This window comes from Dendronephthya gigantea, unplaced genomic scaffold (genome assembly GCF_004324835.1).
Source record: "Dendronephthya gigantea isolate DGI-Jeju-01 unplaced genomic scaffold, DenGig_1.0 000051F, whole genome shotgun sequence".
Taxonomy (NCBI): Eukaryota; Metazoa; Cnidaria; class Anthozoa; order Malacalcyonacea; family Nephtheidae; genus Dendronephthya; species Dendronephthya gigantea.
In genome coordinates this window covers 1-27,738 of record NW_021163061.1, presented here as the reverse complement: position 1 = coordinate 27,738, position 27,738 = coordinate 1, and the positions used below count along the sequence as shown (strand labels likewise).

Here is a 27,738-nt window from a genome sequence, read left to right as displayed (position 1 = left end):
AACGTATCTTATTTCGTGAATTTGTAAACATAATTCGTGAAATCTTTTCCGACACCAGACCAGCAGTCGTTGGAAGCACCATATTTGTCATATTCAATCATACTTCTTGCGCCCCAACACTCTCCATAAAACTGCACAGCAAAATACTAAATAACAACATAATCAATGCTTATTCATTGAAAAATGGAAGCGAAATTCATATTAGGTTAACGCAATGCAGTATTATTACTGTAAATATGAGAGGAATTGGTTCAAAATATCCATGTTGTGGATGGTCCAGTTATAATTGACTTTATTGAGGCCTGAGACAAACATGAAAGCCTTGCACTGGTCTGGTATTTTAATAATTTTATAAATACCTTGTATCCTTTGTCATAAGCAACACAGGCGCATTCTCTGACGGTCTTTTGCATGTCATACCAGTCTATTTTATCCCGGAGATTCGCAATCAAGTCTGGCAAAGCTCTTTTATAACGATCGTTAAAACATCCCAAGTGTTGTATACCTAAATATATACGAAGAGCTGTGTTTGACGTTTGCCTTGCGTGTTGATTTCAAGAACCGAACAATTGTCATTTGAACAAGGAGCTTTTGTAAAGCTCGTTTAAGATAAGCTTGCTGTAACAAAGTATCTTTGTTTCAAAACATGAGCCCCTCTTTACTGTAGAAAGTTCACTTAAATATGTATCTTTGTTAATGGACACTAAAGTCATTGATGTGTACTTAATAATTTTATATTTAAAAAATTACAGTGAAAGTCAGTTGTTATCTGATGTCCTAAATTCTGATCAATGGCCAGTCAACTCTGTTTAAATCGCATAAAACTCTTGTTCACGTTTGACCAAGCATTGATAGTTCATCAAAAAAAATCCCTCATGCAGAAAAATTAACCTTTGTTTGCCAACTCGCATTTTCGTTGAATCAATGTTTCAAATGCAAAACCACTTTTAGCATTAAAAAATTATTCCAATTTCTACCATCGCGAGAGTCATGTTTTATTGAAGGATCAAGGCATTGTTGGTCTTATCAAAGGCCCTTCATCTATCGGAAGAACCAGTCGGAGACCCTTAAGTAGTTTCAGAGTCAATCAGAGATGTACATTAATTTGAGGACCATCGATGAACTAAATTGATCATGTTTATCCCAGAGTGTAGCGACTTACCACAGGGCATTTCCTTGAAATGGATGTCATCCAAAGCCATGTCAGAATAAAAAGATCGGCCACGAATTGCCTCAAATTCCACCTAAATGAAAATTTGTCACGTAAGAATGTGAACAAGCAGTAGTTTTTCCACAGGAATAAAACCGTTTTAAATAAACATTCGAAGATCAAGGATGCTTGGAAAGTATAGAATGATATTGGATGATATTGGTCATTGCCTCATATTTACTCCAAAAAAAAACTGCTACCTGGGACTACAAGATTCGGTCTAAATCACCGGGCGGTTGAACAAATTTACTTTCTGACTCAGGACAGTCCACGTGGTTTGAAGAGAAACAATATCTTTGCCTTTTCTTAACACAATCTTTGCTGCAAGACGAAAAACTGGACTACTCGCTCAATCCAACGCCATTGACTATTTGAAAAGACGTGATATTCATTTAAGAAAGTTGAACTGTTCCTAAAAAGTTGTTATTGATCAAATAACACCGGACAACAAGCTGTCTGTAACAAATTTTAATCTTGCAGCAAGACTTAATTCAAATCCTGCAGAGATAAACAAACAAAACCACTCTAACTATAGCCAGCGTGATAAAACCAAGTGGAAAGATATCTCGATATATAGAGAAGTATATTATATATATTGTATATTATATATCCTAGGAACAATTAACGTTTGTATAGCACTCTAACACCGAAGCGCCAAAATTAAATTCCTCCTCGCTCGGTTTATTATAAAACCGTTGAAATGTCTGTTCATTCGACCATCCTGCGGATAACATAATATCCTTAATGTTACAGTTATTGGACACTAAAAAGGATGTAGTTGCTGTTCGAACACTATGACCTTTAAATTTGCTAACATTTAAACCTACAGCTACCAAAACAGACTTCATCCATCGAGATATAATATCTTTCGAAACAGGCCCATACGGTTTCACATAACTCAGTAGCAATTTCTTTCTATCATGGCTATTTTCATCAGTTCTCTTGATATACTCTAAGAGATGAGTAACGACGCAAAGCTGAGGCTCAAATAGATATTTCAAAAACTCGAGGGGTTTGACATGAGTTCCGACACGTGTCTGTTTGACTTTCTCCATGACGTGGAAAGTGCACTTGTCCGCAACGAGAATCATGCTATCGACAGTGAGAAGATGAATAGTTTGACAGCGTTGTCCACTGAGTAAGGTCAATAAGAAGGAAACTTTAACAGTAAGCTCCTTCAAAGTCAGCGCAGAAGGTATAGGCTGCTTTCGAAAAAACTATAAGACCTTGCTAACATCCCATGTTGTCTGGTAACGCGGTAGAGCCGGGCGCAGTTCGAATACACCTTTCATAAAGTGCTAAACAATAGGTAGCTGTCCGAAAGTGACTTCACTATCACTTAACTGCAAAATAGAAGATAAAGCAAACCTCGCCGAGTTGATTAAGCGATAGGACAAACCCGAGTCAAACAGCGATGACAGAAAATCTAACGTCCGTGGTAAGGGAGGGGAGATGATATCACAGAGCCTCTTCATACAAAATTTTAACCATTTCTGCAGATGCACTTGGTGCTAAGATTTAGTGTTGTCTCTCCAAGAGGATTCAATTATGTTAATGGTCTGAACGAGTAGCCGGTTGTTGTAGTTGTTGCCGCAGACATGACAAACCAAAAGTTTCAGAAGTCTAATTTCACTCCGAAAACTGTTTCAAGTATAGAGCCATCTGAAGTAAATCTAGCACATTCAAAATATTAAGAAGACAACTGACCCTCTTGGAAAACACCCTTCACCCAGCCTTGCACCCAGGCGCTTTAATAGTAAAATATGTAACGGTTGACCTCTACACAATAACTGAATGCAACGTTATATATTTTACTATTAAAACGCCTGGGTACGAGGCTGCCCTTGACCTACTATATAATTTAAATGGGCCCTCGATAAAAGCAGAAAAACTATTTACCCGAGGCTGGGACTTTAAAAATGTGAGTTGTTCTTGGACTTCTTTCTGAGAGGGGCAGAGGACATGAAACCCTTAGTGGAAGTTGTTCTAGGGTGGATATATCGCCCTCCCCTGTTGGGCTAAAAAAGGCTTCCGGGCTGTAGCCTTGAAATCGACTGGAAGGGTTTCCCTGGGACACTGTATTTACAAAGTTGAATATCTATCTAACACACAGAAACATGATTATCTTTATTATGTTAAGAACCTGATCATCTATTACAAGGCAAAGAAAGTTTTCACTATATTATATCATATGAAATAAGATTCATACACTTTTAAATGTCATTAAAAGCTTATTGTCCATGTTGGAAAATGTCAAAAAACATTATTATTTAAATTATTTAAATATAAGTTACACTTGTCTCTCTTACAACAAAAACAGGAACACTTTAATGGGACGTAATTCAGCAAAGTCTCACAAATTATATAAACCATGCTGTATCTATTGTTTGCTTTAGTTAACTCAAAGTTGCACTATTTCAGACAAGTATTTACTGTGTTTTATGGAGGAAATGTTTGTTCATACTAAATCTAATTAAAGGTAAGTGATGCTTCTGTCTCTTACAACAACAACAGGCCCCTTGGGATGGGATACCAGTTTGGGAGGATATTCATTTTTATTTTTACAAAAGAAGGTAAGAGTCTCCAGCTCCCCGTCTGCTTCAAGGTAGCGCAGAATGAAATAGGAATCCTTTTCCCAAACCCAGGTTAAAACCAATATTTTACAAATTTCGTAGTGAAATGCGACGCTCCATACCTCATGATCTTCTGGGACTTTTATTGTTGTTTTCAGATTTCCTTCCTTGGTGTATATTTGAACCGCCGTACGATCGTCTGCTGGTATCATGATTTCATTCTGCTGGGAAATACTCAATGAAAATGTCCAACTCGAGTCACGTTTAAACTTGTATTTCAATTGACCCGTCTTGTCACAAACATACACAAGAGTGTCTGTGTCGTTGATGACGATAATATTATCGTCTTTGCATATCGCGATTCTAACTCGAGGGAACTCATCTTTGTCCTTGAGAAAATCCAATGTATGATTTGCTTTTACATTGTAATTCTCGTCCAATATCGTCAACATGAATACTTCACCTGAACGTCCTCTCACCACGTAAACATTGTTATTCATATCAACAGCAAGCGACGCTAAAAAATAACCTGCAAATTCAGGTGTTTCAACCCGTTTGATTTTTCCTGCCTCATGGATAATCATGATGTCGTCACTAGACCCAGTATCAGGAACAGTAAGAACATCCCCCTGACTGTTCACAGCAGAGCGGTAGGGTATTATTTCTTCATCAAGGAACTGTTCGTAGGAAGGATGAGGCAACTCCTCTCCCATAGACTTTCTTGTTGAAATTTTCTTCCAATTTCTTATTGGGTGAAAACTACGATCAGGAAGTTCAATCGTTGGCATGCAGGCGGGCACTTCAAACGAATACTTGCTGCTGAATTTCCAAACATATTGAAACAACACATAGTTGATTAACATAACCGACTTGACGTTCTCCACTCGTTGGGTTTTATTCAACAACGATTTGATTCCACCGTTCAAATACACAGAGAATATCTCTTGAATGGCTGGTAAGCTATGAAGGGTCTCCAAAAACGTCAAACACCCAGTGATTGCAGTCTCAGGACTATCGACATGTTCCAGTATTTCTGAAACTATTCGTAGCTTCGCGGCAAATATTCGATCTTCGATACTAAATGCCTCATTGCAGAAAGCAGTGGTTGCTGTCTTGCGCGCATCTTTGAATCTTTCCCTCGCAGTTTCAAATTCTCTGTCCGAGTTGATTTTAAGCTTTTCCAAGGCGCGAGGAAGCTCTATTGCTTGGTTTAAGATACCAGACTGAATAACGCTCGAAGGTTCACCTGGTTCGTCCTGAGTTTCGCTCGCTTTCTGCTCGGGATTTGATTTATGAAGAGAAACACTGAGTAACTCGACTCCTTCTTTTAAAAAATTATAACTGGCGAGTAAAGTTGATCGGGAAAGGCCATCGATTTTAGACTTGATATCATTTAACTCTCGTACGACAATCTTACGAATTTCTGCATCGGTTACATCGCCGTCTTTGAATTTGTCTGCCGTCGAGTCTCGGACCTTATTCCATAATAAACCAACTGTTGAACTCAGAATACCTGTCACAATTGAAGACATACCGAGTTTCTTTACTCCAAGCGATGCTGAACTTTGACTAAACACAAGACAATATGTCAAAGCAGATTCATTCTTGCGTTGAATTCCTCACAATCTTGTGGTATGTTCATCCTGTAATTTTACCATATGGAAATTTCCAGGCGGGAATCCCGCTAACTTTCTTCATCTACAATATGTTAGTGCGGGCTTTTTGTACAAATATTCCTGTCACTTCATTCACAGAGTTTCTTACGATCATCTTAACACAATATTCTTTTCCATGATATCGAACTGGGATCAGAGAAAAGTGTATTTGAACGAGATCTACGTATCTTTGCTAATGCTTGCAAAAATTCAAAGTGTTTTTATCGTATAAAGGACGTGGCGGGGATCCTGATGATTTGTGTCATCTTCTTTCTTTGAGAAGTCTCCAGCCTAGTTTCCACGGTTTAAAATATTGCTCATTTTAATAGAGCTATCAATCAAATTTTAAAGCAAAGTAAATCAGGTGCAGACTGTTGCTAACACAAGGCTTGACGTTCCCACTTGAAGAGTTAAAATCAGACTTTTCTATGATTATGAGTTGAAACAATCAATCACATATTTAGTAAAAAATGATCGATTAAAGTTATTTCAAGAATGAATTCAACGTTTATTGTTTACTTGTTAGAGAGTAAATTCATTCCAATATGGGGGCGTTTGTTATGTCGAGAAAAGTGAGTGTACAGGGAACCCAAGCAAAACAATGAAAATGACTGGTAAAACGCATCAAGTTTTACCTCAAGTTATTTTATTAGATTCACGAGACACTCTAAACAATTCAAGGTGAAGAATACTAACGCTCTTTCCGCGTGTTTGGGGAAGTCTTTTTTTTTAATTTCTCACTCAGCACGAACGAATGATGACGTCTCGTAAATAACCATTATGACATCTGACCCATAGGCGGCCCAAAATTGGCGGCGAAAACTTTTTCGGCAATTTTTCAATGTAATGTATATATATATTATACATTACATTGACAAATTGCCGAAAAAGTTTTCGCCGCTAATTTTGGGCCGCCTATGTCTGACCTTAGCCAAATTGAAATAAATGAATACAAAAACTCTGTGTATAAGGACCCTTAACTCTGCTTTTCAGTTACGCATTTTTAATACGCACGTACACGCACGTGAATAGTCGTGAAAGTCTAAATCCTTATATATATGTGGAAAGCAACCCTCTAATTTGAAAACTCGTAACTTATCGACACGATCACATCTATCAAAAGACGAAAATCTCAACGGAGATCTCCGCAACCATGATAATGAAGACGAGAATGATGATTGATGTTCAGGGATGTTGATGTATAATTTTGGATGGGTTGGTATGATTAAATATGATAATCTTGTGCATCGGTGGATAACAATTGACAATCATGGACAATGATGGGAAGGATGTAGAGTAATGAGGTAATGACTATTCATAATAATGATGGTGGTCATGAGAGATCACTCTTATTTCATACCTGAGTCTGTAGTGTGGTCTCGACTGGGTCCAGTCTTCCTGGATTGTCTCAATCTTCTCTTTGTTTGTCAATAGTAGCGCTGGTTTTTATCACGGACCCAATGACAATATTTACCACGCGTAAAATCACAGTTATCTACAAGGAATGAAAGAGTTGTACATCATCAGTTGAGTTAGCTCTCACCAGAATAATTACTTATCAAAACCTTGCGAGTAAACTCGTGTTATATCAGAACATGGATAAAATAATTACAATACAACATTCGCTCTTCAAAATCAAAATCCAGCATGTCGACAGACAGGCATCAGATGTAATCTAACAAAATTTAAGTGTGTGTAGTTTGTGAAGTTTTTCTCTGCAGAGAGTTTCGACTGTCTCTTGAGGTTGTTAACTCAGCCAAGAGTTTGAGCTCGGCTCAAATGAACGAACGAATGAATGAATAAACGAATGCAGTAATCGGATACGCTCGAGTCATTTGGTAACGTAGTCCATGCATACCAGCAGATATTTGTTTCCTTCTTCTGATTTCGGTTGATGTCTACACAGATTCTTTCGATCGGTGCTCCAACTATAAATAGGTTTTAATGGGAGCCTTGCTAAATTAGTAAGCCTCCTTATTCATTTGTTCAAAAACTGTCTTTCTAGAATCACATATTCGTGCAACTAGATTGTCGCGGTTTATCAATTGAGTTTCTCTCTCTCTTTTGCACCAACGTCACTACTTTGTTGTCCGCTATGGTTGCTTATGAGCAGGTTTTCGCGCGTTTCTTTCGCGTGTTTATTAGCTGGATCCTGACAACTTGCCCACCCAGCTACTCTCCGTTTCCCTGAATTCGCGTATTACGCTCTGTTGACGCACTTCTGCGATCATTCCGCAATTCTTGGCGACGATTTTCGACATTTCCTTCAAGTGGTCGATTTCTCTGTTCCCAGTTTTTCCCTTCGTTTTCATTAATGGGTTGATTCATTCTTGATCGGTGGTAATCAGGGCAGTCCTTGTGCAAGTGATTCCCACGACACGTTCAGCATTTTCGCGGAGGTGAAGTTGATCTGTTAAACCTTGTATTCATGTCTGGCTGTCTGCCCATTTTGCCGGTGAAATTTCTCATTTCTTTTGTCAATTCATTTAGTTGATCCATCATACTCTTCCACGGAGTGGTTTTGGTTATCGAGTTTGGTCTCGGGGTTTTTCAATTCGGATCTCGCGCACATACCACGACCGTCGTTTGCTGGCCAGTGCGAACGACTCTAACTCCAAGACAATTTCCAAGGCCTGTCGCAGTGTAGTTTCATAGTGGTCTGCTCTGCGCAATTCGTAAGCGAATCTCGTCGTCAAGCACCACATCCACAAAATGATCCTCAGCCAAGGCTTCAAGCATTTCTGACGTGCCATTAGGATATGCAAGTCGAAGCAAGCTTTCAATGTCTCCCGCCAATTCTGGGAGGCTTTCGTCGCGACGTCGTAAACGATTTCGTAAAGTAGCTCGATTTAATTCAGACTGACACAAGGTCCCGTAACGGCGATCTAATGCTTGCAACAGAGTTTTGTAGTCACGCTTACTTGAATCTGACAGATATTTTAAGACGTTTACTGCTTGCCCCTGCAAACTGGTTGAAAGAAAAGCTGCCTTTTCCCGATCGTCCAAGCCATTTATATTTCTGCGACAATTTCAAATTGTGTCAGTTCTATATGCATCCAAGGACGTTTTGCCATCATAATTAAATGTTGTTGGTCTCTGCGTTGGTTTATGTACTTCATGCAATATTGATGTATCGCTCTTTGAACTGTACTCGCCCGATTTTCTTGTTTTTGATAACTTTGGTATTTCTCCAAAAGTGTTGTCAACCGGTTTTACTCGCACGCGCCCGATTACTTGAGGTGTTGAGGCACTAGTTGTATGCAAGAAAGTTTATCATCAATGCCTTTGCTAATCTCTTGGCTAAATTCCGCTTTAATTTCTTGTTTCATATCCTCGATCGTCGACGCCAGAAGACTTGAGTACATATCTAAAGCTTTTTCGACTTTAACTTTCCCTTCTTCGATGATCTCTCGTCTCAATTTGTCAAATCTACAGTAAATATCCGCCTCAAAATCACTTAACCGACGATTAATTGTTAAAACTTCATTCGCGAATTCTCATTTAATTCGTCTAATAATTCTGTTTGTGTTCGCTTCCAATCTCTTATCTCCTCAATGAACTGCTGTTGCATTACTTGCTGCGTCTTTATAATCCCCTTCTGCTCGGTTATCAACACACATATTTCTCTCACCTTCATTCCCGTGTCTTCAATAACAATACCGACTTGTTGTTTTCGCTCGTCCACAACTTGTTCTGACTGATTCTTAATCTGGCCTTCCGCCGCTTCTTGCGATCAAAAACATTCACTAAAACCTACACTGCATGTAATCAATGTCAATATACAGGGTGTCTCAAAAAAACGCAACACTTAAATATGCAAGAATATTAATATTGTTCGGATTTGCACCATAGTTCAGCTAAAATGACTTTTAGCATTTCAAATGAAGGATTAAGAGCCATTCATTCATTCAATTCCCAGAGGTGCTTATCTATTGCGCTTTAGAGCTGTATTAATGTTCTTGCATGTTTACATAAATTGCGTTTTTTTAGGGGCTGTTTACATATTTCATAGAAGTATTTTCATAGAGGTATTGAAATGAGAAGATAACATGATCCTGGCAGAGAATATATAGTTATATTAATAGGGGGAATGAAAAGAAATCTAAAACTCTCTTCAAGATCGGTGACCCACCATCATAACTCTATCAAGCCATCCTCAGAGACAGTCATTACTCTTAGCTCTTTTAGGAGCATCTTTTTTATCCATTTCAAGGTACCTATAATGAAGAGCCCCATATTGAACCCCAGGTAAGGAGGAGACTAGGTAACCAATAATCTTGGCTACCTGCTGGATAGGAATGTCTGCTGGATGTTACATTATGTAATAAGGTTGATATTATTAATAATGGAGTTAATATTCAATAAGTTGTTAGGAGGGTTGTGATTGATAGGTGGGTGTGAAGGACAGAGACTTGAAGTGAAAAGGTTGTAATTTGTTGGAGTGAGTTTAGGGAATAAATATATAAATATACGTATATGTTACAAAGAGAATAAACTTGAGACACTGGACATTCAATATCAACAAACAAAATTTTTCCTCTTTTTTCATTTGTGACTTGGATAGTCATTGTTATCCAGTTAATGACAAATCCTAGGATAATTACCTCTTGAGAAGGGGAAGGAGTGGACTTATCAGGATGGATAACTAGACCTAGGCAGTCAAATGTTTCAACTGTGTCAAGAGCATTTGTAGCACACTTAGCATATGTATCACCCTGAAGATAGAAGCCATCAATATACCCACTAATAATATGATTCATAGCTCTAAGCCTAGCCAGGGGTGGTTTCATAAGTTTATTATGTTTTAAAAGAACTTGATCATTTATTACAAGAGCAGAGAAAGTTTTCACTATATTATATCATAAGAAATAGGATTCATACACTTTTAAATGTCATTAAAAGCTTATTGTCCATGTTGGCAAATGTCACAAAACATTATTATTTAAATTATTTAAATATAAGTTACACTTGTCTCTCTTACAACAGAAACTGGGACACTTTAATGGGACGTAATTCAGCAAAGTCTCACAAATTATATAAACCATGCTGCATCTATTGTTTGCTTTAGTTAACTCAAAGTTGCACTATTTCAGACAAGTATTTACTGTGTTTTATGCAGGAAACATTTGTTCATACTAAATCTCATTAAAGGTAAATGATGCTTCTGTCTCTTACAACAACACCAGGGCCCTTGGGATGGGATACCAGTTTGGGAGTGAGCCATTTTTCATCTTTACAAAAGAAGGTAAGAGTCTCCAGCTCCCCGCCTGCTTCAGGGCAGCACAGAATGAAATAGGAATCTTTCTCATCAACTCTGGTTAAAACCAATATTTTACAAATTTCGTAGTGAAATGCCACGCTGCATACCTTATGACCTTCTGGGACTTTTATTGTTGCATTCTGATTCCCTTCCTTGGTGTATATTTGAACCGCCTTATCATCGTCTGTTGGTATCATGATTTCATTCTGCTGGGAAATACTCAATGAAAATGCCAAACTCGAGTCGCGTTTAAACTTGTATTTCAATTGACCCGTCTTGTCACAAACATACACATGAGGGTCTTCGTGTTGGATGATGATAATATCATCGTCTTTGCATATCGCGATCTTAACTAGAATCTAATAAAATCTTGTACTCGAGAAAATCCAATGAATGATTTGCTTTTACATTGTAATTCACGTCCAATATCGTCAACATGAATACTTCATCTGAACGGCTTCTCACCACGTAAACATTGTTATTCATATCAACAGCAAGCGACACTAAAAAATAACCTGCAAATTCAGGTACTTCAACCCGTTTGATTTTTCTTGTCTCATGGATAATCATGATGTTGTCAGGAGACCCAGTAACAGGGACAGTAAGAACATCCCCCTGACTGTTCACAGCAGATATGTAGGGTATTATTTTTTCATCAAGGAACTGTTCGTTTGGAGGAAGAGGCAATTCCTCTCCCATAGACTTTCTTGTTGAAATTTCGTTCCAATTTCTTATTGGGTGAAAACTACGATCAGGAAGTTCAATCGTTGGGATGCAGGCGAACACTTCAAACGAATACTTGCTGCTGAATTTCCAAACATATTGAAACAACACATAGTTGATTAACATAACCGACTTGACGTTCTCCAATCGTTGAGTTTTATTCAACACCGATTTGACTCCACCGTTCAAATACACCGAGAATATCTCTTGAATGGCTGGTAAGCTATGCAGCTTCTTCAAAAACGACAAACACCCAGTGATTGCGGTCTCAGGACTATCGAGATGTTCCAGTATTTCTGAAACTATTCGTAGCTTCGCGGCAAAAATTCGATCTTCGATACTAAATGCCTCATTCCAGAAAGTAGTGGTTGCTGTTTTGCGAGCATCTTTGAATCTTTCCCTCGCAGTTTCAAACTCTCTGTCGGAGTTGATTTTAAGCTTTTCCATGGCGAGAGGAAGCTCTATTGCTTGGTTTAAGATACCAGACTGAATAACGCTCGAATGTTCACGTGGTTCGTCCTGTGTTTCGCTCGCTTTCTGCTCGGGATTTGATTTATCAAGAGAAACACTGAGTAACTCTACTCCTTCTTCTAGGAAATTATAACTGGCGAGTAAAGTTGATCGGGAAAGCCCATCGATTTTAGACTTGATGTCATTTAACTCTCGTACGACAATCTTACGAATTTCTGCATCGGTTACATCGCCGTCTTTGAGTTTGTCTGCCGCCGAGTCTCTGACCTTATTCCATAATAAACCAAGTGTTGAACTGAGAATACTTGTCACAATTGAAGACATACCGAGTTTTTTCACTGAAGCCAAAAATTAAGGTTAAATTTTGACTAAACCCTGGTGAATAAGCTCAAACAGACAAACACATTCAATCATATGATTCCTAACGATGTTTTTATCTACGTTCTTCCGGATTCGGTTTTTCAGGTAATAATTCCATGTTCAGTATACACCAATATACATGCGACACCCTTTTTTAAACATCTATTGTATCATATCATATCATTAAGCATCATACTATATCACACCGTATCATACTGCATCATATAGTATCGTACTATATCATACCGTATCATACCGTGTCACACTGTATCATATTGCATCATACTATATCATACTGTATCAAATTGTATCATAGTGCATCATATTATATCATACTGTATCATATCGTATCTATAGCATCATATTATATCATATCGTATAATATAGCATCATATAGTATCATACAATATCATACCGTATCATACTGTATCATATAGCATCATACTATATCATACTGTATCATATCGTATCATATAGCATCTATATATCATATCGTATAATATAGCATAATATAGTATCATACAATATCATACCGTATCATACTGTATCATATAGCATCATACTATATCATACTGTATCATATCGTATCATATAGCATCATACTATATCATATCGTATAATATAGCATCATATAGTATCATACAATATCATACCGTATCATACTGTATCATATAGCATCATACAATATCATACCGTATCATACTGTATCATATAGCATCATACTATATCATATCGTATAATATAGCATCATATAGTATCATACAATATCATACCGTATCATACTGTATCATATAGTATCATACTATATCATACCGTATCATACTGTATCATATAGCATCATACTATATCATACTGTATCATATCGTATCATATAGCATCATATAGTATCATACAATATCGTACCGTATCATACTGTATCATATAGTATCATACAATATCATACCGTATCATACTGTATCATATCGTATCATATAGCATCATATTATATCATACTGTATCATATCGTATCATATAGCATCATACTATATCATACTGTATCATATCGTATAATATAGCATCATACTATATCATACTGTATCATATCATATCAAATAGCAAAATAGTATATCATATCATATAATATAGCATCATATAGTATCATACAATATCATACCGTATCATACTGTATCATATAGCATCATACTATATCATACTGTATCATATCGTATCATATAGCATCATATTATATCATACTGTATCATATCATATCATATAGCATCATACTATATCATACTGTATCATATCGTATCATATAGCATCATATAGTATCATACAATATCATACCGTATCATACTGTATCATATCGTATCATATAGCATCATATTATATCATATCGTATAATATAGCATCATATAGCATCATACTATATCATACTGTATCATACCGTATCAAATAGCATAATGTTATATCATATCATATAATATAGCATCATATAGTATCATACAATGTCATACCGTATCATACTGTATCATATAGCATCATACTATATCATACTGTATCATATCGTATCATATAGCATAATATTATATCATACTGTATCATATCGTATCATATAGCATCATATTATATCATATCGTATGATATAGCATCATATAGTATCATACAATATCATACCGTATCATACTGTATCATATAGCATCATACTATATCATACTGTATCATATCGTACTATATCATACTGTATCATACCGTATCAAATAGCATAATGTTATATCATATCATATAATATAGCATCATATAGTATCATACAATGTCATACCGTATCATACTGTATCATATAGCATCATACTATATCATACTGTATCATATCGTATCATTAGCATAATATATATTATACTGTATCATATCGTATCATATAGCATCATATTATATCATATCGTATGATATAGCATCATATAGTATCATACAATATCATACCGTATCATACTGTATCATATAGCATCATACTATATCCCACTGTATCATATCGTATCATATAGCATCATATTATATCATATCGTATAATATAGCATCATATAGTATCATACAATATCATACCGTATCATACTGTATCATATAGCATCATACTATATCATACTGTTCATATCGTATCTATAGCATCATATTATATCATATCGTATAATATAGCATCATATAGTATCATACAATATCATACCGTATCATACTGTATCATATAGCATCATACTATATCATACTGTATCATATCGTATCATATAGCATCATATTATATCATATCGTATAATATAGCATCATATAGTCATACATATCATACCGTATCATACTGTATCATATAGCATCATACTATATCATACTGTATCATATAGCATCATACTATATCATACTGTATCATATCGTATCATATAGCATCATACTATATCATATCGTATAATATAGCATCATATAGTATCATACAATATCATACCGTATCATACTGTATCATATAGCATCATACAATATCATACCGTATCATACTGTATCATATAGCATCATACTATATCATATCGTATAATATAGCATCATATAGTATCATACAATATCATACCGTAATACTGTATCATATAGTATCATACAATATCATACCGTATCATACTGTATCATATAGCATCATACTATATCATACTGTATCATATCGTATCATATAGCATCATACTATATCAATCGTATAATATAGCATCATATAGTATCATACAATATCATACCGTATCATACTGTATCATATAGTATCATACAATATCATACCGTATCATACTGTATCATATAGCATCATACTATATCATATCGTATAATATAGCATCATATAGTATCATACAATATCATCCGTATCATACTGTATCATATAGCATCATACAATATCATACCGTATCATACTGTATCATATAGCATCATACTATATCATATCGTATAATATAGCATTATAGTATCATACAATATCATACCGTATCATACTGTATCATTAGTATCATACAATATCATACCGTATCATACTGTATCATATAGCATCATACTAATCATACTGTATCATATCGTATCATATAGCATCATACTATATCATATCGTATAATATAGCATCATATAGTATCATACAATATCATACCGTATCATACTGTATCATATAGCATCATATTATATCATACTGTATCATATCGTATCATATAGCATCATACTATATCATACTGTATCATATCGTATCATATAGCATCATATTATATCATATATAATATAGCATCATATATATATACAATATCATACCGTATCATACTATATCATACCGTATCACACCGCATCATATTGCATCATAAAGTATCGTACCGTATCATACCGCATCATACTGTATCATATCGTACTATATCATACTGTATCATACCGTATCAAATAGCATAATGTTATATCATATCATATAATATAGCATCATATAGTATCATACAATGTCATACCGTATCATACTGTATCATATAGCATCATACTATATCATACTGTATCATATCGTATCATATAGCATAATATTATATTATACTGTATCATATCGTATCTTATAGCATCATATTATATCATATCGTATGATATAGCATCATATAGTATCATACAATATCATACCGTATCATACTGTATCATATAGCATCATACTATATCATACTGTATCATATCGTATCATATAGCATCATATTATATCATATCGTATAATATAGCATCATATAGTATCATACAATATCATACCGTATCATACTGTATCATATAGCATCATACTATCATACTGTATCATATCGTATCATATAGCATCATATTATATCATATCGTAAATATAGCATCATATAGTATCATACAATATCATACCGTATCATACTGTATCATATAGCATCATACTATATCATACTGTATCATATCGTATCATATAGCATCATATTATATCATATCGTATAATATAGCATCATATAGTATCATACAATATCATACCGTATCATACTGTATCATATAGCATCATACTATATCATACTGTATCATATAGCATCATACTATATCATATCGTATAATATAGCATCATATAGTATCATACAATATCATACCGTATCATACTGTATCATATAGCATCATACAATATCATACCGTATCATACTGTATCATATAGCATCATACTATATCATATCGTTAATATAGCATCATATAGTATCATACAATATCATACCGTATCATACTGTATCATATAGTATCATACAATATCATACCGTATCATACTGTATCATATAGCATCATACTATATCATACTGTATCATATCGTATCATATAGCATCATACTATATCATATCGTATAATATAGCATCATATAGTATCATACAATATCATACCGTATCATACTGTATCATATAGCATCATATTATATCATACTGTATCATATCGTATCATATAGCATCATACTATATCATACTGTATCATATCGTATCAATAGTCATATTATTCATATCGTATAATATAGCATCATATAGTATTATACAATATCATACCGTATCATACTATATCATACCGTATCACACCGCATCATATTGCATCATAAAGTATCGTACCGTATCATACCGCATCATACTGTATCATATAGCATCATACTATATCATACTGTATCATATCGTATCAAATAGCATAATATTATATCATATCGTATAATATAGCATCATATAGTATCATACAACATCATACCGTATCATACTGTATCATATAGCATCATACTATATCATACCGTATCATACTGTATCAAATAGCATCATACTATATCATACTGTATCATATAGCATCATACAATATCATACCGTATCATACTGTATCATATAGCATCATACTATATCATACTGTATCATATCGTATCATATAGCATCATACTATATCATATCGTATAATATAGCATCATATAGTATCATACAATATCATACCGTATCATACTGTATCATATAGCATCATACAATATCATACCGTATCATACTGTATCATATAGCATCATACTATATCATATCGTATAATATAGCATCATATAGTATCATACAATATCATACCGTATCATACTGTCATATAGTATCATACAATATCATACCGTATCATACTGTATCATATAGCATCATACTATATCATACTGTATCATATCGTATCATATAGCATCATACTATATCATATCGTATAATATAGCATCATATAGTATCATACAATATCATACCGTATCATACTGTATCATATAGCATCATACTATATCATACTGTATCATATCGTATCATATAGCATCATATAGTATCATACAATATCATACCGTATCATACTGTATCATATAGTATCATACAATATCATACCGTATCATACTGTATCATATAGCATCATATTATATCATATCGTATATAGCATCATATGTATCATACAATATCATACCGCATCATACTGTATCATATAGCATCATACTATATCATACTGTATCATATCGTATCATATAGCATCATACTATATCATACTGTATCATATCGTATCAATAGCATAATATTATATCATATCATATAATATAGCATCATATAGTATCATACAATATCATACCGTATCATACTGTATCATATAGCATCATACTATATCATACTGTATCATATCGTATCATATAGCATCATATTATATCATACTGTATCATATCGTATCATATAGCATCATACTATATCATACTGTATCATATCGTATCATATAGCATCATATTATATCATATCGTATAATATAGCATCATATAGTATTATACAATATCATACCGTATCATACTATATCATACCGTATCACACCGCATCATATTGCATCATAAAGTATCGTACCGTATCATACCGCATCATACTGTATCATATAGCATCATACTATATCATACTGTATCATATCGTATCAAATAGCATATTATATCATATCGTATAATATAGCATCATATAGTATCATACAATATCATACCGTATCATACTGTATCATATAGCATCATACTATATCATACTGTATCATATCGTATCATATAGCATCATATTATATCATATCGTATAATATAGCATCATATAGTATCATACAATATCATACCGTATCATATTGTATCATATAGCATCATACTATATCATACTGTATCATATCGTATCATATTGCATCATAAAGTATCGTACCGTATCATACCGTATCATACTGTATCATATAGCATCATACTATATCATACTGTATCATATCGTATCAAATAGCATAATATTATATCATATCATATAATATAGCATCATATAGTATCATACCGTATCATACTGTATCATATAGCATCATACTATATCATACTGTATCATATCGTATCAAATAGCATAATATTATTCATATCATATAATATAGCATCATATAGTATCATACAATAGCATACCGTATCATATTGTATCATATAGCATCATACCATATCATACCCTGTCATACCATATCATGTTGCATCATATAGTATTGTACTATATCATACCGTATCACACCGCATCATACTGTATCATATAGTATCATATTATATCATATCGCATAATGTAGCGTCATATAGTATCATTCTATATCATACCCTATCATACCGTATGATACTGTATCACATAATGGAAACTTTATGGAAACTTTAACTTTTCTTATTTACATATACTCATGCAATTATAAATCTCGCTTAATAAGGTACTACATGAATCAGAATTAAATAATATGTTTATATATATAATAACGACTCTAAATGACTATAACGTAAGTAAAGCATGCAAATTTTTGTACAAATTGTTTCAAAAAGGGGACGTCTAGCCTTAGCACCCGGCTTTATTTTTCGCATTGACGTCAAGCCAAATGTTATGACCATTTTTCCAGTTTCAGTAACATTCGCAGAATACAATTATTGGGGAAAGAGGGGGAAATAAGTAATACTGGGCAGGGACAGTAAAGAACCTGGAGGAAATTTTCCTTTTTGTTCATTGTAACGCCCTTGCATCGGTCCCTTGGCTTCCTTTGGTGTTTTCCCGTTCGGAAAAAATAGACCATTTACATTATTTACGCAGTTGTAATCAACCGAGTTTAAGTAACACACAACGTGGTCTAGGTTCAATTCCCTAATTACGTTTTACACTCGGTATTCGGTATACTATCCTTCTATAGGGCGTGTATGCTTCCTTTAATTATCTGGACCGCTATATTTATGCTCGACCGCTATATTTATATATTAATCTAGCACTTGCAATGGTGCATCCGCGGCAACTTACTTTCCTTATTCTATTAATGTCAGTCTATAGTCATATTTTCCATCATCCGATATCCGTTACACCATCCTCCTCCTTATGCTCTCATCTTGAGGACATGCTTTCAATCAATCCGTACCTTAGTGACGGATTAATGTTTTGTCTAAATCTGCAGCTCGAGCACGAGGAAATCCGTCAATTTCTACTATTTATCCGTCAATTCCGTTTGTAGTGCAAACCGGTTTGCCCACTTTAACTGGTCGTGGTCATCACCTTCGGTAAGACCCTCCCTTTGAAACAAAACGATAGTCTGCCCCAGCCCGTTTTAGGATTCTATAAGGGCCCACCGATCTATGTCTGAACTTCCAACCTTTCGGTCTTTTCGACATGATTGTTTCGCCCGATTCGAAAGGCCGCCAAGTAGTTGTCGTTTGATTGAGCTTTTTCCGATACTTTTGATGTGATGCTCTGGTATGCGTGTAATATGAAATGCTGACCTAACTGACTGTAAATATTCGCTCTGGGTGAATGGTGTTGTTAGCGGCATGCCTAAATTCAATTCAACTGGCAGCCTAGGTAATTGCCCAAAAACTACCTCATATACGGAGACAAGCCTAGTGTGTCGTGTCTACTAGTATAGTAAGTGAACGTGACTGAATCTAGCCACAAGTCCCAATCATCTCGCCTATTAGAAACAAAGGATAGCCTGAATTGTGCGATTTTGAGGCGTCCGTTACACTGAGGACGGTAGCTAGTAGTGCGCGTTTTCGTAGTACGATATAATATGATTATACGATATGATACAGTATGATACAGTATGATGCTATATGATACGATATGATACAGTATGATATAGTATGATGCTATATGATACAGTATGATACGGTATGATACGGTACGATACTTTATGATGCAATATGATACGGTGTGATACGGTATGATACAGTATGATACGGTATGATATTGTATGATACTATATGATGCTATATTATACGATATGATATAATATGATGCTATATGATACGATATGATACAGTATGATATAGTATGATGCTATATGATACAGTATGATACGGTATGATATTGTATGATACTATATGATACAGTATGATACGGTATGATACGGTACGATACTTTATGATGCAATGTGATACGGTATGATATTGTATGATACTATATGATGTTATATTATACGATATGATATAATATGATGCTATATGACACGATATGATACAGTATGATATAGTATGATGCTATATGATACAATATGATACATTATGATACGGTACGATACTATATGATGCTATATTATATATATGATATAATATGATGCTATTTGATACAGTATGATACGGTATGATATTGTATGATGCTATATGATGCTATATTATATGATATAATATTATGCTATTTGATACGGTATGATACAGTATGATATAGTATGATGCTATATTATACGATATGATACAGTATGATATGGTATAATGCTATATGATACAGTATGATACGGTATGATACGGTACGATACTTTATGATGCAATATGATACGGTGTGATACTGTATGATATAGTATGATACGGTATGATATTGTATGATACTATATGATGCTATATTATACGATATGATATAATATGATGCTATATGATACGATATGATACAGCATGATATAGTATGATGCTATATGATACAGTATGATACGGTATGATATTGTATGATACTATATGATGCTATATTATATGATATGATATAATATTATGCTATTTGATACGATATGATACAGTATGATATAGTATGATGCTATATGATGCTATATTATATGATATGATATAATATTATGCTATTTGATACGATATGATACAGTATGATATTGTATGATACTGTATGATGCTATATTATATGATATGATATAATATTATGCTATTTGATACGGTATGATACAGTATGATATAGTATGATGCTATATTATACGATATGATACAGTATGATATAGTATGATGCTATATGATACGATATGATACAGTATGATATAGTATGATGCTATATGATACAGTATGATGCGGTATGATACGGTACGATACTTTATGATGCAATATGATGCGGTGTGATACGGTATGATATAGTATGATACGGTATATTGTATGATACTATATGATGCTATATTATACGATATGATATAATATGATGCTATATGATACGATATGATACAGTATGATATAGTATGATGCTATATGATACAGTATGATACAGTATGATATGTATGATGCTATATGATACAGTATGATACGGTATGATATTGTATGATACTATATGATACAGTATGATACGGTATGATATTGTATGATACTATATGATGCTAAATGATACGATATGATACAGTATGATATAGTATGATGCTATATGATACAGTATGATACGGTATGATATTGTATGATGCTATATGATACAGTATGATACGGTATGATATTGTATGATACTATATGATGCTATATTATACGATATGATATTTATGATGCTATATGATACGATATGATACAGTATGATACGGTATGATATTGTATGATACTATATGATGCTATATGATACGATATGATACAGTATGATATAGTATGATGCTATATGATACAGTATGATACGGTATGATATTGTATGATACTATATGATGCTATATTATACGATATATAATATGATGCTATATGATACGATATGATACGATATGATACAGTATGATATAGTATGATGCTATATGATACAGTATATGATACGGTATGATATTGTATGATACTATATATGATGCTATATTATACGATATGATATATTATGATGCTATATGATACGATATGATACAGTATGATATAGTATGATGCTATATATACAGTATGATACGGTATGATATTGTATGATACTATATGATGCTATATCATACGATATGATATAATATGATGCTATATGATACGATATGATACAGTATGATATAATATTATGCTATATGATACGATATGATACAGTATGATATAGTATGATGCTATATTATGATACAGTATGATACGGTATGATATTGTATGATACTATATGATGCTATATTATATGATATGATATAATATTATGCTATTTGATACGGTATGATACAGTATGATATAGTATGATGCTATATGATGCTATATTATACGATATGATATAATATGATGCTATATGATACGATATGATACAGTATGATATAGTATGATGCTATATGATACAGTATGATACGGTATGATATTGTATGATACTATATGATGCTATATGATACGATATGATACAGTATGATATAGTATGATGGTATATGATACAGTATGATACGGTATGATATTGTATGATACTATATGATGCTATATTACACGATATGATATAGTATGATGCTATATGATACGATATGATACAGTATGATATAGTATGATGCTATATGACAGTATGATACGGTATGATATTGTATGATACTATATGATACAGTATGATACGGTATGATATTGTATGATACTATATGATACAGTATGATACGGTATGATATTGTATGATACTATATGATGCTATATGATACGATATGATACAGTATGATATAGTATGATGCTATATGATACAGTATGATACGGTAGGATATTGTATGATACTATATGATACAGTATGATACGGTATGATATTGTATGATACTATATGATGCTATATTATACGATATGATATAGTATGATGCTATATGATACGATATGATACAGTATGATATAGTATGATGCTATATGATACAGTATGATACGGTATGATATTGTATGATACTATATGATCCTATATTATATGATATGATATAATATTATGCTATTTGATACGATATGATACAGTATGATATAGTATGATGCTATATGATGCTATATTATATGATATGATATAATATTATGCTATTTGATACGATATGATACAGTATGATATTGTATGATACTGTATGATGCTATATTATATGATATGATATAATATTATGCTATTTGATACGGTATGATACAGTATGATATAGTATGATGCTATATTATACGATATGATACAGTATGATATAGTATGATGCTATATGATACGATATGATACAGTATGATATAGTATGATGCTATATGATACAGTATGATGCGGTATGATACGGTACGATACTTTATGATGCAATATGATGCGGTGTGATACGGTATGATATAGTATGATACGGTATGATATTGTATGATACTATATGATGCTATATTATACGATATGATATAATATGATGCTATATGATACGATATGATACAGTATGATATAGTATGATGCTATTGATACAGTATGATACGGTATGATATTGTATGATACTATATGATGCTATATTACACGATATGATATAGTATGATGCTATATGATACGATATTATACAGTATGATATAGTATGATGCTATATGATACAGTATGATACGGTATGATATTGTATGATGCTATATGATACAGTATGATACGGTATGATATTGTATGATACTATATGATACAGTATGATACGGTATGATATTGTATGATACTATATGATGCTAAATGATACGATATGATACAGTATGATATAGTATGATGCTATATGATACAGTATGATACGGTATGATATTGTATGATACTATATGATGCTATATTAAACGATATGATATAGTATGATGCTATATGATACGATATGATACAGTATGATATAGTATGATACTATATGATGTATGATTGTATTACTATATACATATGTATGATACGGTATGATATTGTATGATACTATATGCTATATGATACGATATGATACAGTATGATATAGTATGATGCTATATGATACAGTATGATACGTATTGTATGATACTATATGATACAGTATGATACGGTATGATATTGTATGATACTATATGATGCTATATTATACGATATGATATAGTATGATGCTATATGATACGATATGATACAGTATGATATTGTATGATGCTATATGATACAGTATGATACGGTATGATATTGTATGATACTATATGATACAGTATGATACGGTATGATATTGTATGATACTATATGATGCTATATTATACGATATGATATAGTATGATGCTATATGATACAGTATGATACGGTATGATATTGTATGATGCTATATGATACAGTATGATACGGTGATATTGTATGATACTATATGATGCTATATTATATGATATGATATAGTATGATGCTATATGATACGATATGATACAGTATGATATAGTATGATGCTATATGATACAGTATGATACGGTATGATATAGTATGATACTATATGATGCTATATTATACGATATGATATAATATGATGCTATATGATACGATATGATACAGTATGATATAATATTATGCTATATGATACGATATGATACAGTATGATATAGTATGATGCTATATGATACAGTATGATACGGTATGATATTGTATGATACTATATGATGTTATATTATACGATATGATATAGTATGATGCTATATGATACGATATGATACAGTATGATATAGTATGATGCTATATGATACGATATGATACAGTATGATATAATATGATGCACTATGATACAATTTGATACAGTATGATATAGTATGATGCAATATGATACAGTGTGACACGGTATGATACGGTATGATATAGTACGATACTATATGATGCAGTATGATACGGTGTGATATAGTATGATGCTTAATGATATGATATGATACAATAGATGTTTAAAAAAGGGTGTTGTATGTATATTGGTGTATACTGAACATGGAATTATTACCACCATTCGGAAGTTCGAACTTTGATCAACATGGCGGCCGATGCTTGTGGGTCACATTGTGATGGTCAAGGCCATAGTCATGGAGATAATAGCCCAAAAAGTGCTGAAATGGATATTTTTAAAGCTGCTAAATCTGGGTGCGTTGGAAAGAAATTTAATATAAAAAATAAAAAATATATTTCACCCTTCAGTCTTCAGAGACCATACATTACACACAGTCGGGCTTTTTTCTTGAAGACTTGAACTGTTGTCAGTACAAGCTTGAACATGTAAATAATCCATATACACCAGGAACTACGGAGATCCGATTCAATGTTTCAATATTTTGCTTCCTCATTAGAAAAAATTTGTTTGCGTTGAATAAGCAAATATTCGTAAAAATGCAGTTTCTGTAGATCCGCATACTATGAGTAATGAGTTGGTATTGAATTTGCCGCGTCAATTGCAATCACTCAACAGTGGAATAAGATCAGTGGGGTCAATGTGCACGGTGCTGGAAATTGAATGCATGCTTATACACCGTCATTGGGGATTGACAGGTGCAGTGAATGTACCAACAATGTTAGGCGGGCAGACATACACAGGAGTCATTTGTCATTTTTATGCCCACCTTCCTGACTTACATTTATTTGGTACATTATTGGTTGAGATAGATTGAAGGGGCCAATTTCATATTACTACTAGGAGTGCTAGTACACAGGGTGGGGTCAGGGAGAGAATCCTAAACCTGATCCAATCTAGTAGCAATTCCTGTAGTAATTGACAATTTGAATTAGTATGTATATATTAAAAATATAGTATTTTATTATATTTTCAGAAAAAGTTACATTTAGCACATAATGTTGCTCTTTCACTTTTTCTTCTAGGGATTTTCGAATGTTTCAATTACTTATTGTGGCAAAAGGAAAAGAAATTTTAAAAGAACATGACATAAGTGGTCATACTGCTTTACATTGGGCATGTCTTGGTGGGCATACAAAATTGTTGAAACAATTATTGAAAATGATGTCCCATTAAATGTACAAAGTGAAAATGATTATGGACCACAGCCTATACACTGGGCTTGCACTGAAGGATATATTGGTATCGTTGATCTGCTGTTACAGCATGGTGTTCCTATTGAGGCTACTGATAAGAAACAATGCACACCACTTATTATTGCAGCTCAATATGGCAAATCTAATATTTGTAGTTATCTTATTGGTAAAGGAGCTAATATTCATGCTGTTGATACTGAAGGGGATAGTGCTCTCCACTGGGCAGCATTTAAAGGTACCTCCTCAACATTATATTCTGATAAAATAGTTAGGGGATTAATGGTGAAGTGCCACAAAATCATCTTTGATTTATCCTATGTATTCCACTAAACTTACAATTCATAAATTGTCAGTACCTAACCCCACAGATTCACCTCAACTAAAACCTGACTCAAGTATTCTTTGAAAAAGATACAATTATATGCATATATATATGCAGTTTATATTGTATGTACACATGCATGTTCTCTGTACACAAGCATATTTCCTGCTTGTTACTAATGAAATTGGTCATCTTTAATGTATTGTTGATTCACATAATTAACATCTAACATGAACCAAAAAGTGTGAAACCTGAAAGTGTAGTAGTGTCTTAATGTTTTATGTATAATAATTTTTAGGTCATAGTGATTTGGTGCAACTATTTTTATACTCTGGATTTAATCCAGAATTAAAAGATAAAATGGGTCAGGTAATGGATAATGCTAGATGAAATTATTATTTAAGTACTTTCTGTACTTAATATATCAACAAAATATAGAAAAAGTAAATGAAGATGCTAAAATATTTATTCCTGAAATTCTGTCTCTGTATTTTGCCAGGCTCCTATTCATTTAGCTTGTCTTAGCAGCAACTTGCTGGCTGTTAAACATCTAGTTGCTATGGTAAGTACACCTGTTTGACACAATTATAAAATGAAAGGGTTGGAAAGGATATCAGCACAATATGTGATACTAAGTCAAAAATGGGAAGAGCTATAAGAAACACAACACTATACAGCTTGAAGGAACAAAACACCATCATACATACAACCTAACTTAGTATACACATGCTACTTAGCCCAAGAGGGTATAGGTTAGAACGTTTAAACCATGTACATGCTATCCAACCTTAGAAATACAATATGCATTATCCACCTCTAAAAGAAATGACCAACCCACTCCCTGTGAAATGAGGTGCTATTGATTTGTTTTATTGCAGGATATTTCAATCAGTGAACGTGATAATAACCAGAAAACACCTTTAATGTTGGCAATGGGAAGACACTATGATGATATTGTTTCCTATCTCTACAGGAAACAAAATAGATATATAAAATTTACTTTACGGTTGGTCTCGTAATTTACTATTTTCATAAACTATTTTTCAATGCACAGGATATTCATCTTTGTATATG

The 27,738-nt window shown here is 33.3% G+C and overlaps 3 protein-coding genes and 1 long non-coding RNA gene across 4 annotated transcripts; 1 reads left to right on the top strand and 3 right to left on the bottom strand.

Moving 5' to 3' along the window:
* LOC114528747 lies at positions 1-1,246 on the bottom strand. The gene is made up of 3 exons (XR_003687524.1): positions 1,163-1,246; positions 360-505; positions 1-146 (listed from the first exon to the last, which is right to left on the bottom strand). It is a non-coding gene; the product is annotated as an uncharacterized LOC114528747 (long non-coding RNA).
* A 2,104-nt stretch (positions 1,247-3,350) lies between these two features.
* LOC114528743 lies at positions 3,351-7,352 on the bottom strand. The gene is made up of 3 exons (XM_028550455.1): positions 7,297-7,352; positions 6,799-6,933; positions 3,351-5,729 (listed from the first exon to the last, which is right to left on the bottom strand). The coding sequence occupies exon 3, from the start codon at positions 5,313-5,315 to the stop codon at positions 3,684-3,686; it is 1,632 nt and encodes a 543-aa protein (XP_028406256.1). The 5' UTR covers positions 5,316-5,729; positions 6,799-6,933; positions 7,297-7,352; the 3' UTR covers positions 3,351-3,683.
* Positions 7,353-8,668: 1,316 nt separating this feature from the next.
* On the bottom strand, positions 8,669-12,302 carry LOC114528689. Its single transcript, XM_028550366.1, has 2 exons — positions 11,675-12,302; positions 8,669-8,867 (listed from the first exon to the last, which is right to left on the bottom strand). The coding sequence occupies exons 1-2, from the start codon at positions 12,214-12,216 to the stop codon at positions 8,669-8,671; spliced, it is 741 nt and encodes a 246-aa protein (XP_028406167.1). The 5' UTR covers positions 12,217-12,302.
* A 12,895-nt stretch (positions 12,303-25,197) lies between these two features.
* Positions 25,198-27,670, top strand: LOC114528842 (26S proteasome non-ATPase regulatory subunit 10-like; the record flags this gene model as incomplete). Its single annotated transcript, XM_028550559.1, is given in 6 exon segments — positions 25,198-25,442; positions 26,172-26,278; positions 26,281-26,577; positions 26,963-27,033; positions 27,164-27,226; positions 27,543-27,670. Coding segments are annotated over 6 exon segments (773 nt in total), but the record flags the coding sequence as incomplete, so codon positions are not given.
* Between the last annotated feature and the right edge of the window lie 68 nt (positions 27,671-27,738).